We start from the raw sequence: 14,614 nt of genomic DNA on the forward strand, positions 1-14,614 counted from the left end.
GTGCTAGGACCAATTTTATTCACTTTATACATGCTTCCCTTAGGCAGTATTATTAGACGGCATTGCTTAAATTTTCATTGTTACGCAGATGATACCCAGCTTTATCTATCCATGAAGCCAGAGGACACACACCAATTAGCTAAACTGCAGGATTGTCTTACAGACATAAAGACATGGATGACCTCTAATTTCCTGCTTTTAAACTCAGATAAAACTGAAGTTATTGTACTTGGCCCTACAAATCTTAGAAACATGGTGTCTAACCAGATCCTTACTCTGGATGGCATTACCCTGACCTCTAGTAATACTGTGAGAAATCTTGGAGTCATTTTTGATCAAGATATGTCATTCAAAGCCCATATTAAACAAATATGTAGGACTGCTTTTTTTGCATTTACGCAATATCTCTAAAATTAGAAAGGTCTTGTCTCAAAGTGATGCTGAAAAACTAATTCATGCATTTATTTCCTCTAGGCTGGACTATTGTAATTCATTATTATCAGGTTGTCCTAAAAGTTCCCTGAAAAGCCTTCAGTTAATTCAAATTGCTGCAGCTGCAGTACTAACGGGGACTAGAAGGAGAGAGCATATCTCACCCATATTGGCCTCTCTTCATTGGCTTCCTGTTAATTCTAGAATGGAATTTAAAATTCTTCTTCTTACTTATAAGGTTTTGAATAATCAGGTCCCATCTTATCTTAGGGACCTCATAGTACCATATCACCCCAATAGAGCGCTTCGCTCTCAGACTGCAGGCTTACTTGTAGTTCCTAGGGTTTGTAAGAGTAGAATGGGAGGCAGAGCCTTCAGCTTTCAGGCTCCTCTCCTGTGGAACCAGCTCCCAATTCGGATCAGGGAGACAGACACCCTCTCTACTTTTAAGATTAGGCTTAAAACTTTCCTTTTTGCTAAAGCTTATAGTTAGGGCTGGATCAGGTGACCCTGAACCATCCCTTAGTTATGCTGCTATAGACTTAGACTGCTGGGGGGTTCCCATGATGCACTGAGTGTTTCTTTCTCTTTTTGCTCTGTATGCACCACTCTGCATTTAATCATTAGTGATTGATCTCTGCTCCCCTCCACAGCATGTCTTTTTCCTGGTTCTCTCCCTCAGCCCCAACTAGTCCCAGCAGAAGACTGCCCCTCCCTGAGCCTGGTTCTGCTGGAGGTTTCTTCCTGTTAAAAGGGAGTTTTTCCTTCCCACTGTCGCCAAGTGCTTGCTCACAGGGGGTCGTTTTGACCTTTGGGGTTTTTACGTAATTATTGTATGGCCTTGCCTTACAATATAAAGCGCCTTGGGGCAACTGTTTGTTGTGATTTGGCACTATATAAATAAAATTGATTGATTGATTTCAAAGTGCCAAGGAATTTCACCTTGTTTCTGCTTCAAACTGACTTTAGAATGATTTAAGAGGTCGTCTGATGGTTAATAATCCCATTCATCCATTTGATCGCTTTGGGTGAAATGACGCATGCGCAAATGCAAAATGCGGACCGATTTTTAGGGGCGAACCGTTCGGTCTGCGACACCGGTGTTCGAATCCCACTGCCATTCCTTCCACAAAAATAAGTAATCCGGTCACAAACTGGTGTTGTCGGCAGGATGTGGCAGTTGACTGGGTAGTCACAGAACGTGCTTAAATGCACCTGTGACTTTGGGACAAAGTCAAAAAATGGTGTGGAAATATGTAGCAAGGTGAAGTCCGGATTGAAAAGATGTTCTTGCTAGCTTGGCTAGAGGGGAATTCCCCTTTGGCTGACCTGGTGCAGGGGTGGCCAAGTTCGGTCCTCGGGAGCCACATTCCTGACACTCTTAGTTGTCTCCCTGCTCCAACACACCTGAATCCAATGAAAGACTCGTTAGTAGACTTTTAATGAGCCTTTCATTGGATTCAGGTGTATTGGAGCACGGAGACAACTAAGAGTGTCAGGAATGTGGCTCTCGAGGACCGAACTTGGCCACCCCTATGGTAGAGTCTTGGTCTCGAGTGTGAGCAATCCAGTGTTTGAATCCCACCGCCATCCCTGCCACAAAAATAAGTCATCCAGTCACAAACACATACCTCCATTGCTAGATTTGATTCATCCTCCTGGACTTTGCTGGCAGTGAAACTTCAAAACAACAGAAGAAGAAGAAGTTGGCCAGCCAAGCTTCCACATTCACTAACTCCTCATGGACAGATTGCCAGCGGGAGGACTTGTCCATGTCCACCATCCATCCTCATGGACGGATCGCCAGTGAGAGGTCCACCATCCACTCCTCATGGACGGATCGCACGCTCTGTGGTGCTTTCAAGTTCTCTCACAATTGTGGCACGTTAAATAAAGTCCATTAACTCCTGGAAATAATATATTCTGACTTTTCCAATGTATCAAATCCATCTGCATGTCCAGGCAGTCTGTAAACAGCGTCATGCAGCCATGTTTCTCCCCCCTGCGTGCAAGGTTTTTTTTTTCCCCTACGCACAACTTACGCAGCCATTCCACTATACTTGATACACATCACAAGGCAACTCTACTGTGAAAGGAGCTTAAAGGGAACTAAGTGTAACAGCCAAATAGTCTCTACTTGTGGGCGCGTCACACGTGATGCAAAGGTATGTGTGGGCGTGTCTCAGCGCAACTCCTGTGACGTAAGTAACACCAGCCTAAAACAAGCCATTCAAGGCCAAATGTTTGGTAATTGCAGGAAAGTTTGCACAGTTATAGAAACATGGGACTTTGAAGATGTTTTACATTAAACCCACAAAAACTGATTTTCCACAATATGATCTCTTTAATAAAGGGACAAAAAAAGGAGATGGGATTTGACTTGTGTCAATCCTAAAATGAAAATCCTTGAGTGATCTCAGTGTCGGTATGTTCATTCACTCCATCTCAGTGTTAATGAATACATTTTGATTTCAGATGCTTGACTTGTGTTGCTTGAGGCTGCAACTAATTTCCATTACCTTCACACATGAGATTGCGCTCTCAGACTCCGTGTCATTCAGACAAACCTCCCCTGCACCTCCTTTTTACAGCTTTTAGAGTCAGTTGAGTGAACTACAGAATGCAAACAGTACAAAGGTGCATTCTGGGGCAGAGATAATTCCCTTTATTATGAGGTAATGTGCATTTATTTCTGGGCAACCACCCAACATAAGCTTGAGAATAAGATTTAAACTCTGATGTGAATGATGAGTTTAAAAAAGTACAGAGGTAAATCACTGGTAATATTTCTTAAAATCTCAGTACCTTTCAGTGTTTGCATTTTTTTACTAATGGATCTAAACACTGAAAGAAAAAATCCTGTTGGCAGATATGAGCTGCACTGGCTGCCATATTTCCATTAATTAATGCCAACAAGAAGGCCAGTTTTTAACTCCATTAGTCTCATCTATTTGTTCGCAGGAGAACTTCGAAAGATATGAACCCATTTTGTGTGTGTGTGTGTGTGTGTGTGTGTGTGTGTGTGTGTGTGTGTGTGTGTGTGTGTGTGTGTGTGTGTGTGTGTGTGTGTGTGTATGTGCGTGTGGTGAAAGCAATGGATGTTATAAAAGGATGAACATATGTGTCTTTAGTGCAGATTTGGACTAATGTACATTATGACAGCTATATTCATATTCACAACTTTGTCCAACTCCTCTCCCATCAAGCTCCCTGCTCTGCATGTCTGTACCACTTATATTTAGTACATTTATATTTGTTTCTCTAAATTCCTGCATGATACAGCCACTTATTTTTGCATTTAGCTTGATATTGTCTATCATAATCTCTGTTTTTAAGGAAGCAAAACTTTTGAAACAGTTTGTTGTTCATTGTTACTGATTTAAATCACTCGGCCTTTGTAGAGGTACTTTAGTTAGTTCACAAAATATTTAATCTATGATTGTGCAGCAAATGTTTCTTTTCCCCCTTGCTTGTCCTTCAGCTCCACATCACCCTCTAGTGGTAATGTGTTACAGTGCAGCTTTAAAATGCTATAAAATGCATCTTAATATATGCCACACTCGTGGGGCGGCATAGCAAAACAATTGTGCATTCTTTGATAAAAGCATCAAATCTGACACACATATTATTCATTAACTAATGTTTATTTTCAGATTTGGGGCCATCCTAGAGCTGACCTCTAATGAGCTGCAGGGGTCAATAAAGAATTACACAGGGGTCAAAATTTTTAAATGCTCCAATCATGTTGAAAACTACACCACAATATTTGTCCAATCATAACAATTCAATAAAGGTATAGTTTGGACTATCTATAAATGATTGTTATGGAGTTATGGGGTTAAAAAAGCAAAAATGGTGACAAAGGTCAGTTTCAGTTTGTACAGGGGTCAAAAGTTAAAGTTGCTCCAATTTTGGTAAAAAGTGATGCAAATTATTGGTTGAAATAAAAGGATTAAAAAACTGAATAGTTGTGACTGTGATGAATGCTTGGTCTCCAAAGTAAAGGTCAAATAAGTTTGACATCGACTCTATGACATGTGACATATGTTACCCCATAACATGATAACGAAGCATGACAGATGGTGCAAACTATTCCTTTTTAAAATGCTATTAACTCAACCAATAATTTGCATCTTTTTTTTTTAACCAAAACTGGACCAACTATAAGTTTTGACCCCTGTACAAACTGAAACTGACCTTTGTCACAATTTTCCTGTTTTTAAACTCATAACTTCAGAACATTTAGTCATAGAAAGTCCAAACTATACCTTTTTGGAATTGTTATGATCAGACAAATAATGTGGTATAGTTTTCAACATGATTGGAGAATTTAAAATTTTGACCCCTGTGTTATTCTTTATTGACCCTTGCAGCTCATTAGAGGTCAGCTCCAGGATAGCCCCATATCTGAAAGTAAACATTTGTTAATTTAGAATATATGTGCCAAATTTGATGCGTTCATCACAAAATGCACAATTGTTATGGAAATTTTAGTGAAGCTGCTCTACTATACCAGACAGGTGGATGGATTATCTTGGCAAAGGTGAAGTGTTTACTGGATTTACTACTAGGCCCCCCTGGTGGGGAGCCTAGTAGTTACTAGTTACTAGGCCCTTTTACAGCCCCCTGCTGGGCTGTAAAAGTACTGCAGGACCTTGGGAGATCATTAAAAATAAAGCATCTTTGATTTTCTATTTGTAATACAGCAAAATTCAAGAAAATTATGAAGAAAATTGTTTTATGTGCATGGAAAAAATCTTACATATTTTATTGCATTCATGTTTTTGTTGAGTATTGTTTGCATTTTATTTCTTCAACCTTTTATTCTCCTTTAAGTCAAAATGTCTGACAGGGAATGAACTAAAAAAATGTCATTTAATTTCCCTTTTTCTTTCCTGAGGCAGACTCGGATATACTGGAACTACTCTTTCTACTTTTAATGTGGTTGGGGGTTTGGAGCAGTTTTTGTTTTAATGTCTCTCAAGCACCCTCTGAAACTACATATTTGGCAAGGGATCCACAAGTTTTGTCATTTAAAAATGTGTTCTACAGCCTATGACATTGAAACCAAACAGTAACCCGCTATTTTCTTTTTGTTGTTTTATTCCATGTTGCCTCAATAAACCAAAAAGCAAGAGTGAGAAGTCAGTTTCTGTTAGAGATCTTGGACCCTAACTTGACAGTCTATGGTGCATGTTCTGGACATGATATGAAATAAACTAATCAAAGTGTCAGATGTCATTCCCTGTAAGATAGCGTGCAAGAGGTGCACAGCATCCTGGTGTTGAGAAAACAGATACAAATGAGAGTAGTTCTGGTGAGTTAATGGATCAAGAACAACCTATCAGAGCATTCACAGCCGACAGCTCCACCAATTTTACCTGAGGTGAAGCAGTGTTTTGTGTTTTTCCATGAGTGCTTATTTTGTTTCATGGTTGTTTTCATTTCACATTTGTTATGTATACAAGCGGGGTATATTTATATGCACCATGAACCTGAATTTACTAGAAATATATTGTGTTGATCTTGAGTCCAGATTTTTGCTTAATTGCTTTCTATTGCCAAATGATACAAACATACCAGCACTGTACCTAACTGCACTTCATTTTTAGCCCAACATGTCTCTTGGAGGAACTGCACTCTGTATTTAGATTGGGTACTGGGCCTGAAAACAAGTGTTAGGTGGAAACTGACAATAATGCTTGCATTACACTGTCCAATTCTTTGTGCCAGGTGGGAGATAGAAGATGAGATAGAAGAAATAAACCTTGAGGTGTTAACATTTGCTCAGTTGGTTGAGTAACTCATCCACAGTTAGTTTCTTTTATTTGGTCAAAATAAGTTTTGATGGGTACATTTTTTAAATCAGCTAAACAAACAGTTTGAAAATGTCTGAGTTGGACTAACTTGTCAGGTTTTACAGTGTAGGATAACTTCTCAGTAAATCTGCTTCCCTGGTGCCATTCTTCAGATAACACCTGTCTGTCTCTGCTTTGGTTTCTGTTGGTTTTAATGGCTTATGCACCCTTTTTTGGCAATGAGATATCTCAAACTCTTACAGTGAACCTTTTTACCTTTGTGCATAGTGCCCACAGAAAATTAGCTGTTCTCTTTTAGCCACAAGCAGTAGCGGCCTCTAGTGGCCATCTGGACACTGCGATTTGCGAACAAGGCTTCATTACGCAACTTGAATGGCCTGCCTTTTTATAGCTTGTTTTGCATGGTAAGATGTAAACATGGCTCAAAACAGATGGTTTACTTGTCCTCAAATGTATCAATCAGAACCTAAAATTTCACAGTTGAATTCTGTTTTTACAGACTTACTGAAGGAAATTTTGCCGACTCACTCAATGGCTGACCCCATTAAATCTACACATCCCCTGCTTATTGCAGGGAACAACATATTCCAATTTTGCAATTTGAAAATGAGACAAAAGCGCAAAGAGGACACATGTAAGTGCACATGAAATATTCTTTTATATATATATCATTTTAAAAACATTTACAACAGTTTGAGACAAATGAAAAAGTTACAAACAGAATTGACCTGCAGTTTGCATCCATTTTCCAAATGTTACATAAATAAAACTTATATTTATAAATATCTCTTTTTTTTATAAACATATAAATAGTTTTTTTTAAACATAAATACATTTATGCAGGAGAAGATGAAGTACATGAATGTATAACAGCAGCAGCAGCAACAGCAGCAATATACAGCTTTGCAGTTTGTAGTTTTTACATCGTCGTTTGCCGTCTTGTAGTATGCATCTGTGTTGACTGATTGGATGTTATACATATATTTATATATGTATATACCTGCATATTTATATATTCATATATAGGGTTTTTTGAAGCATTGTCATCCCAGTCCTTATTTTTGCTGGTCGTGGTGACTTTCGTACCGAAAATCCGTTGCTTGGTGAGTTTTTTTTCCCCCCTCAGGTGAGAACAAACTGAACCCTAGTTGTTCCAAACCATCGTCCAGAGATCTAACAAAAAGAAAGAAGACAGGAAAAAAAAGTGAGGTCAGACTGATGTTCCACAGACACAAACATACTCATTAAGCAGTTGCTTTGCAGTGCATCAACAGTGAAGCCCTCCATCCATCACTCGGTATTCAGGTTTATTTTGTGGCTTAACTGGTGCACAACTCTTCTTGTAAATAGTTTTACTTCAAAAACTACAAGACTTTTAAATTTAAATTGCACATCAGCCAGTGGGAGGAAACCCGGGTGTCCACTGATGAAACGCTCACACGTTAGTCACGCGATCACAGCCTCCCATCAGGATTTCAGAGGCAGTCGTACAACCACAAAAAGGCCTCTAGCCTCAGGACCACTTAATGTGTCACCTGGTTTCTTTACTGCTTCATTCACTCAACCACATCCCCTTCCTAAGATTTTGCTTTTGTGAAAACCACTTGAGTAATTTCCCAGAAAGTTAAGTAACATCAAGTGATGTGTTTGTCAATGAATGTGTGCCTCTGCATCACATCCCCCAAATTAGAGCTTAAAGGGGTCTCATTGTGCAAAATCATGATTATCCACCATTTGCAGTAAAATATAACTGAAGTATTACATTAAAGTCACACGATCCTGCGTATGTACAAATTCTACAGCTTTAAGTAAAATTTAGGTCTGGAAGAGCTTGTTTTTGACTTCTGTGACATATGTCGCAGCCATCAAAATTTGGATTCCCACACACTCTTTGAGACACACCAACTAAGGTCAGTGATTCCCAAAGTGTGGGCTGCAAGCTAAAGATGCTCTAGGCCCCCCTGGTGGGCTGTAAAAGTACTGCAGGACCTTGGGAGCTCATTAAAAATAAATAAAGCATCTTTGATTTTCTATTTGTAATAAAGTTTAAAATGACCTCACATTTAATTATTTTATTATCTATCTATCTATCTATCTATCTATCTATCTATCTATCTATCTATCTATCTATCTATCTATCTATCTATCTATCTATCTATCTATCTATCTATCTATCTATCTATCTATCTATCTATCTATCTATCTATCTATCTATCTATCTATCTATCTATCTATCTATCTATCTATCTATCTATCTATCTATCTATCTATCTATCTATCTATCTATCTATCTATCTATCTATCTATCTACACACACACAGAGGAGATGGTAAGGCTTAAGGTAGAAAGGGCCATGGCAAGCAGCAGCTTCTTTCCATTTAAAGTGACACTCACAAAAACATATCAGTATTGGTTCTATTTTGGAAAGGTCAAAGCAAAGATTATGTGGTAATTTTAGCTACAAATCTTTAATATTTTATAGACACCTGACAACCCATATGAACTTGTTGACACCATGTGTAATATGACCCCCTTTAAAATGACCTGTAGCTTCACATGAATATAAAAGATGATGTATTTAGAGACATGTCGATTTTCCACCAGTTTGTTTCCCGTTCTTCTCTTTGCATCAGTTTAAACAAGCTTTTCTGCTGTTTTGTGTCCTAAAGATTTTTCATCCCAAAACATTAAATCGGACTGATAACTATAGACTCCTCAGAGTAGCACCCCAAACCCCCACCACCCCCTTGCTGTTTTGAAAAAGAGGACTAATGGGGAAAAGTGCGACAGCTGACATTATTTCTCACATCAGTTTGACTTTTTGACCCAGACTGACTTAATGTGGGAGTGCCCTCCCTTTTCTACGACTAAGGTGTGTTTTTTTTTAAATGCAAAGTACTTTAAGTCTGACATTTTTTTCCTCTTTCCTTCCTTCCTTTCCTCCCTTCCTTTGGTTCTGTAAATTGTATCCTTTAAGAACAGCAAACTCCCCTCTATATCTTTCCAGGTTTTGCTCTTCTCTTCGTATTCTCTCTTCTAAAGATTATCCGATCCCTACTCTTTCAATCCTTTCTAGTCTTCTTCTTGATCATCTGTCATGGACACTCACCAGCACAGCGTCGGTCCAGCCCTAGCACCCCATGCCGCTGAGGGTTCCTATTCGGTCCATCTTGTGTCCGAAGCAGCCACTCCGCGACGTGGATCCTCCTTTCTTGTTTCCTGATTTGTGTTTCCTCGGTGCGGGCTGGTCGTTTAGCAGCCGTGCCCACATCCCTCGAGCCCGGGTGTCCACGCGTAATTCTCGCAGTAACCGCATCCGAGAGCGCACAGCATCTAGCCGCCTCTCCCTCTCCTCCGACTCCAAAAACTCCGCCAGCTCTTCGCCCACCATATTTCTAAGAGTCTGGAACAGAAATCATCGAAAGGAAGAAGAAAGAAAGAAAAATGCAAATTGGATGCGTTACGCACGTGTGCAGCAACCTACATCTCTGCAGTGAAATTGCACAGTCGGATTCACGATAATCCCACATATTCGGTGTCTGATTGGACAAGAGCAGATTAGGGATTGAAACACCAATTTAGATTTGTGGTTGCGCGCTTTTCGCACTCCTCGTGCGTATTTGTGGAATTATGCGCGTGGTGCCACGGGCTAAACGAATCGGTGTTCCAGCTCCTGCCTGCACTTGCTCCACTGCGAACGTAAATAAATGGGGAAAAAAAAACACGCGGCTGCAGAATAAAATCATAAAATGCAGTCAAACAGAACAGATTCGCCATTGGAGTAATTTGCATTTTACCTACACTTGAAAGCTCGCTATGTTAGACTTTGGATTTGACCTAAAATAAGGTTTAAATGTGGAAGTATGCTGACTGTTTGCAGCCACCCTGTCGCCTGGTGCAATTTAAATCCCGTAAAGACAGGTGCGTAAACCCGCGGTTCTTGTTCTTGGCTACATGAAGGTTGAGACATCAAGTTGAAATCGCCCCAAATTTGTGTCATTCAAGCCAATTTAGGACATAAAAACATGCAGTTGAACAGAAAAATCTGACGTCAGTGTTTGCTGTCGACATTTGGCTACTCCGTGCGTATTCGCAATTTTACGCGCAAAACTGTTGAGTTCATCCACGTTAAACGTTAGAAAAGTTGCATTTCGTGGAATCGTCATCTATAATTCCTTTATGAAACAGCCTGAAAAGGTTTTCCAGTCCTCCCCAAATCCCTAGATTAAACCTATTTCATTATACGCTTAGGCGCAAAAGAAGAGTGATGCGAGCAAGAAAAACGACACTCATCCAAATATGTTTTTAAATAGACAAATATGATTGAGAAAAAGGAAAATATCGCTGTGGCAGATTCAGAAAACGAACGGTAATGATGTGTAAAAGCGCCACAACCCTAACAGTGTTCTCCGCAAAACAGTAAGTTCTTACCTTCTGCTGCGCCTGAGATAAAGGTTTCGCCCCCATCCGCACCGAAAGCAGGGTGACCATAAGTCCACAAGCTACCAAATACGACAAGTTCATGTTTAATATAAGTCTTATGAGAGGGATTCCTCCGCGGTGAACGTCAGAACGACAGGATGGTTGCAGCCGGTGAGCTGTGAAACACAAGAAGCTTCAATCCGTCCTTTACTCCAAAGCTTCTCAAGTGCTCCTCTAACTCCGTGTTTTAGTCTTCACCGCTTTATAGGCAGCCCGTGGTGATGTCATGATAATCTGCGTAATGGTTCCCCTTCCTCGCCAACTCCCTGTTCCTCTACCTGGCTCCGAGCACGTCATGCCGGCGCGTAATTAAATGAGACAAGCTCCGGTCATCGGAGCTTCGGAGGAAATGAGATAGGCTATGACCTATCAAAATGCGCCGTTTTTCAAACTGCAGACCTTCTGGCTGAAGGCGCAGCAGCTGAAACCGAAGGTGGATTCAAAGGCTGCGCGTTTGGAGCTGAAGAGCAACTTTGACGTGGAAATGATTTCTAACAGCGACACCTGCACACCAACATCCAGTCACAGCTTCTGCTGTGCGCAAATTTGGCGCGTAAAGTTTTATTTTGTGTTAACGGGGCAAGGTTATCTCAGATCCATTACTTTCCCGAACATTTCTTCAGCATGTTCTAATTGTCAGTCCCACTGTTCAAACGTTTATGCCAATATTTTAAACACTAAATTAAATGAAGGGCGATCACTTTGGGCTGGTGTATAGATAAGATGGAATTCAGTTTTGGGATGCAGCAACACAGCGGTCTCTCTGTGTGTGCAGCGACTCCTTAAAATAGCTAGAAAGGCACTCACAGCACATACCTTAGCCATGGCAGAATATTCATGTAATTGTTTGTATTAAGATAAACGAAATTACTGCATGGTTGTGTCTTGATTTCTTTCAGCTCAGATAGTTTATGAGCACTGTTCTTGCCCTGTAACTGAGCCAGATTTGCAGCTGGATATCCACATTCTGATCTGGATCTATATAAAAATTCACTTGTTGATGGACAGGAAGGACAGAGTTCATCAATATTGGTAAAGTAGTTTGTCAGAAATTGCTGGAAATGTTTAAAAATGGCCCATGTCTCTATTTAAAATGAAGTTAAAATGAAAAGTAAAAAAATAAAATAAAATTGTGAATTCACATCTGGGTTCCAATTAACGCTAGAACTGAATAAATTCTTTTCTTAGATGAAGTTGATCAGTGCACCAAATTTCATGGAAATTGGTTGAAAACCTTTAGGGAAAACAATCAAATTTATGAAAAAAATGCCCATATCGAAATGAAAAAGTTTTCTTCTTCTTCTTGTTTTAGTTTCACCTGTTAGGGGACACCACAGCAGATCAATTGTTTCCATCTCACCCTGTCCTCTCTATCTTCCTCTGTCACACCAACCACCTGTCCTCCCTCAGGACACCCATAAACCTCCTCTTTGGCCTCCCTCTTCTCCTCATCCCTGGTGGCTCCATCCTCAGCAGCCTTCTCCCTATATACCATGGGTCCCTCCTCTGCACATGCCCAAACCATCTCAAGCTCACCTCTCTGACTTTGTCTCCAAACAGTCCCACCTGAGCTGTCCCTCTGATATGTTCATCACTAATCCTGTCCATTCTTGTCACTCCCAAAAAGAATCACAACATCTTCAGCTCTGCCTCCTGTCTTTTTGTTAGTGCCACCGTCTCTAAGGGGTACAACATAGCTGGTCTCACAACTGTCTTGTAAACTTTCTCCTTCACTCTTGCTGATATTCTTCAATCACAAATCACTCCTGACACCTTTTCCTGCCTGCACTCTCTTCTTCACCTCTCTACCACATTCTCTATTACATTGGACAATTGACCCCAAGTATTTAAACTCATCTACAACCCCAGTTCCAATGAAGTTGGGACATTGTGTAAAATGTAAATAAAAACAGAATACAATGATTTGCAAATCCACTTCAACCTCTATTCAATTTAATACACCACAAAGACAAGATATTTAATGTTCAAACTGATAAACGTTATTGCTTTTGTGCAATTATTTGCTCATTTTAAAATGGATGCCTGCAACATGTTTCAAAAAAGCTGGGACAGTGGTATGTTTACTACTGTGTTACATCACCTTTCCTTCTAACAACACTCAGTAAGTGTCATAAGCTTTCTCTAAATCCACAAACACACAGTGTAATTCCCTCTGGCCTTCTCTATACTTCTCCATCAGTATTCTCAGAGCAAACACTGCATCTGTAGTGTTCTTTCTCAGCATGAAAACATATTGCTGCTGACAGATCTTCATCTGTTTTCTAAGTCTAGCTTCTACTACTCTTTCCCATAACTTCATGCTGTGGCTGATAAACTTTACACCTCTGTAGTTACTACAGCTCTGTACATTACCTTTGTTCTTAAAAATAGGAACGACTACATTTAGTCTCCACTCCTCAGGCATCATCTCACCTTGATGAGGTTGATTACTACATCAAGTTTCATGGAAACTGGTTGAGAACATTTTGATAATCAAATACTTGAAAAATGTCCATCGCTGTTTGTAAAAGACCAATTGAAAAAAAAAAAAATCCACATGCAGATCCTAATCAGCACCAAAATTAAATGGGTTCTTCTTGATCAGACTGATTATTCCAGCCAGGGTCATAGACTTAAGTTGCAAACCTCCAGAGTACAAGCTAGTGACAAACAAACAAACAAATACACCAACAACCAACGGATGAAGGTGAAAACAGAATCTCCTTGATGGAAGAAAGTACAGCCATTTAAAGTTGATTGACAGCCTCGTGCAAAGAGGATGCTGAAAACAGACAGCAGTTTCCTGCCTGTGATTAAAAGTAGAATTGATTCAGATTTTAAAAACAAAATAATAATTGATTTTGCTTCTGGTCTGACATCATTGTATGCAAAGCACACAGTGTCCTGACACTACGTCCTTAAAAACAATGAACCTTAATTTTTCTTTCTTGCTTTCTTTCTCCTTCCTTCCTTTCCTCCCTTCCTTTCCTTACTTTCTGCAGTTATACATGTGAGCCTTTAATGACCTTTGACAGAACAATTTCACTGTTATTGATACCTGCTGCAGCACATCACGCTATAATTAAACCATTGTGCAAAACAGATCTCCTGACTGAAAAAAATGCATGATTTACATTTCCACATTATCCAAATGTGTCCAAATAACATAATTTTATTATGTTTCTCAAATAGAAACATAAGAAAGAGAAGTTTCAGTGGCTCAGTTCACGCAATTTACTTTTGTGGAAATACTTTCCGTAATTTTCTTATGTTCACTGAGCAAGGTTTTTGTTGAGTGTTTGTTAGTCTGATCAAACAGTTAAAGACAATAAATCTGTGCAAAGAGACTCATTTGGCATATAGAGCAATGTGAAAACATAATGACTTCAACATCTTTCAAACAATAGTCATTTTTTCCCCTCATTTGATTTTTTTTCTCTCCACTGTCTTCACTCCTTCAGTTGTAGATTTCTGCCTTCAAGTGTCATTCTTAAAGGGGTCATGTATCACACTTTAATTTATCATGCTGAAATGGCTCAGCTGGTGTCTTAAAAAGAGAAATTAATGCTTGTATCCAAAAATACCCCATAGGCTTGACGCTTCATAAGCATGTCTCACAAAGACAGCAGGAATCCAGATGTAGACTTTTGAGACATATGTCACAGAACTCTAAAACTGATGGTTGTAGTAATAAATTAAGCTTATGGCAGAGTAGTTTCAACTAGGGGCTGCATGAATTTAGATTTTTTTTTGTTTAAAATTAGTCACTTATGCCCTAAAAGTCAGTTTTAAAACAAGTCAAGTATTGGAGCATGCACTGGTGTACGCGCTTATGCTGTGCTTTGCAGCATCCATTACTAAAACCCCATTAATAAAACTGT

General features: G+C 39.6%; 1 protein-coding gene across 1 annotated transcript; it reads right to left on the bottom strand.

Moving 5' to 3' along the window:
- Positions 1-7,287: 7,287 nt before the first annotated feature.
- nppc (natriuretic peptide C) lies at positions 7,288-11,048 on the bottom strand. Its single transcript, XM_034180831.1, has 3 exons — positions 10,683-11,048; positions 9,361-9,654; positions 7,288-7,424 (listed from the first exon to the last, which is right to left on the bottom strand). The coding sequence occupies exons 1-2, from the start codon at positions 10,773-10,775 to the stop codon at positions 9,382-9,384; spliced, it is 366 nt and encodes a 121-aa protein (XP_034036722.1). The 5' UTR covers positions 10,776-11,048; the 3' UTR covers positions 7,288-7,424; positions 9,361-9,381.
- Between the last annotated feature and the right edge of the window lie 3,566 nt (positions 11,049-14,614).

Source organism: Thalassophryne amazonica, chromosome 10 (assembly GCF_902500255.1).
Source record: "Thalassophryne amazonica chromosome 10, fThaAma1.1, whole genome shotgun sequence".
Classification (NCBI taxonomy): domain Eukaryota; kingdom Metazoa; phylum Chordata; class Actinopteri; order Batrachoidiformes; family Batrachoididae; genus Thalassophryne; species Thalassophryne amazonica.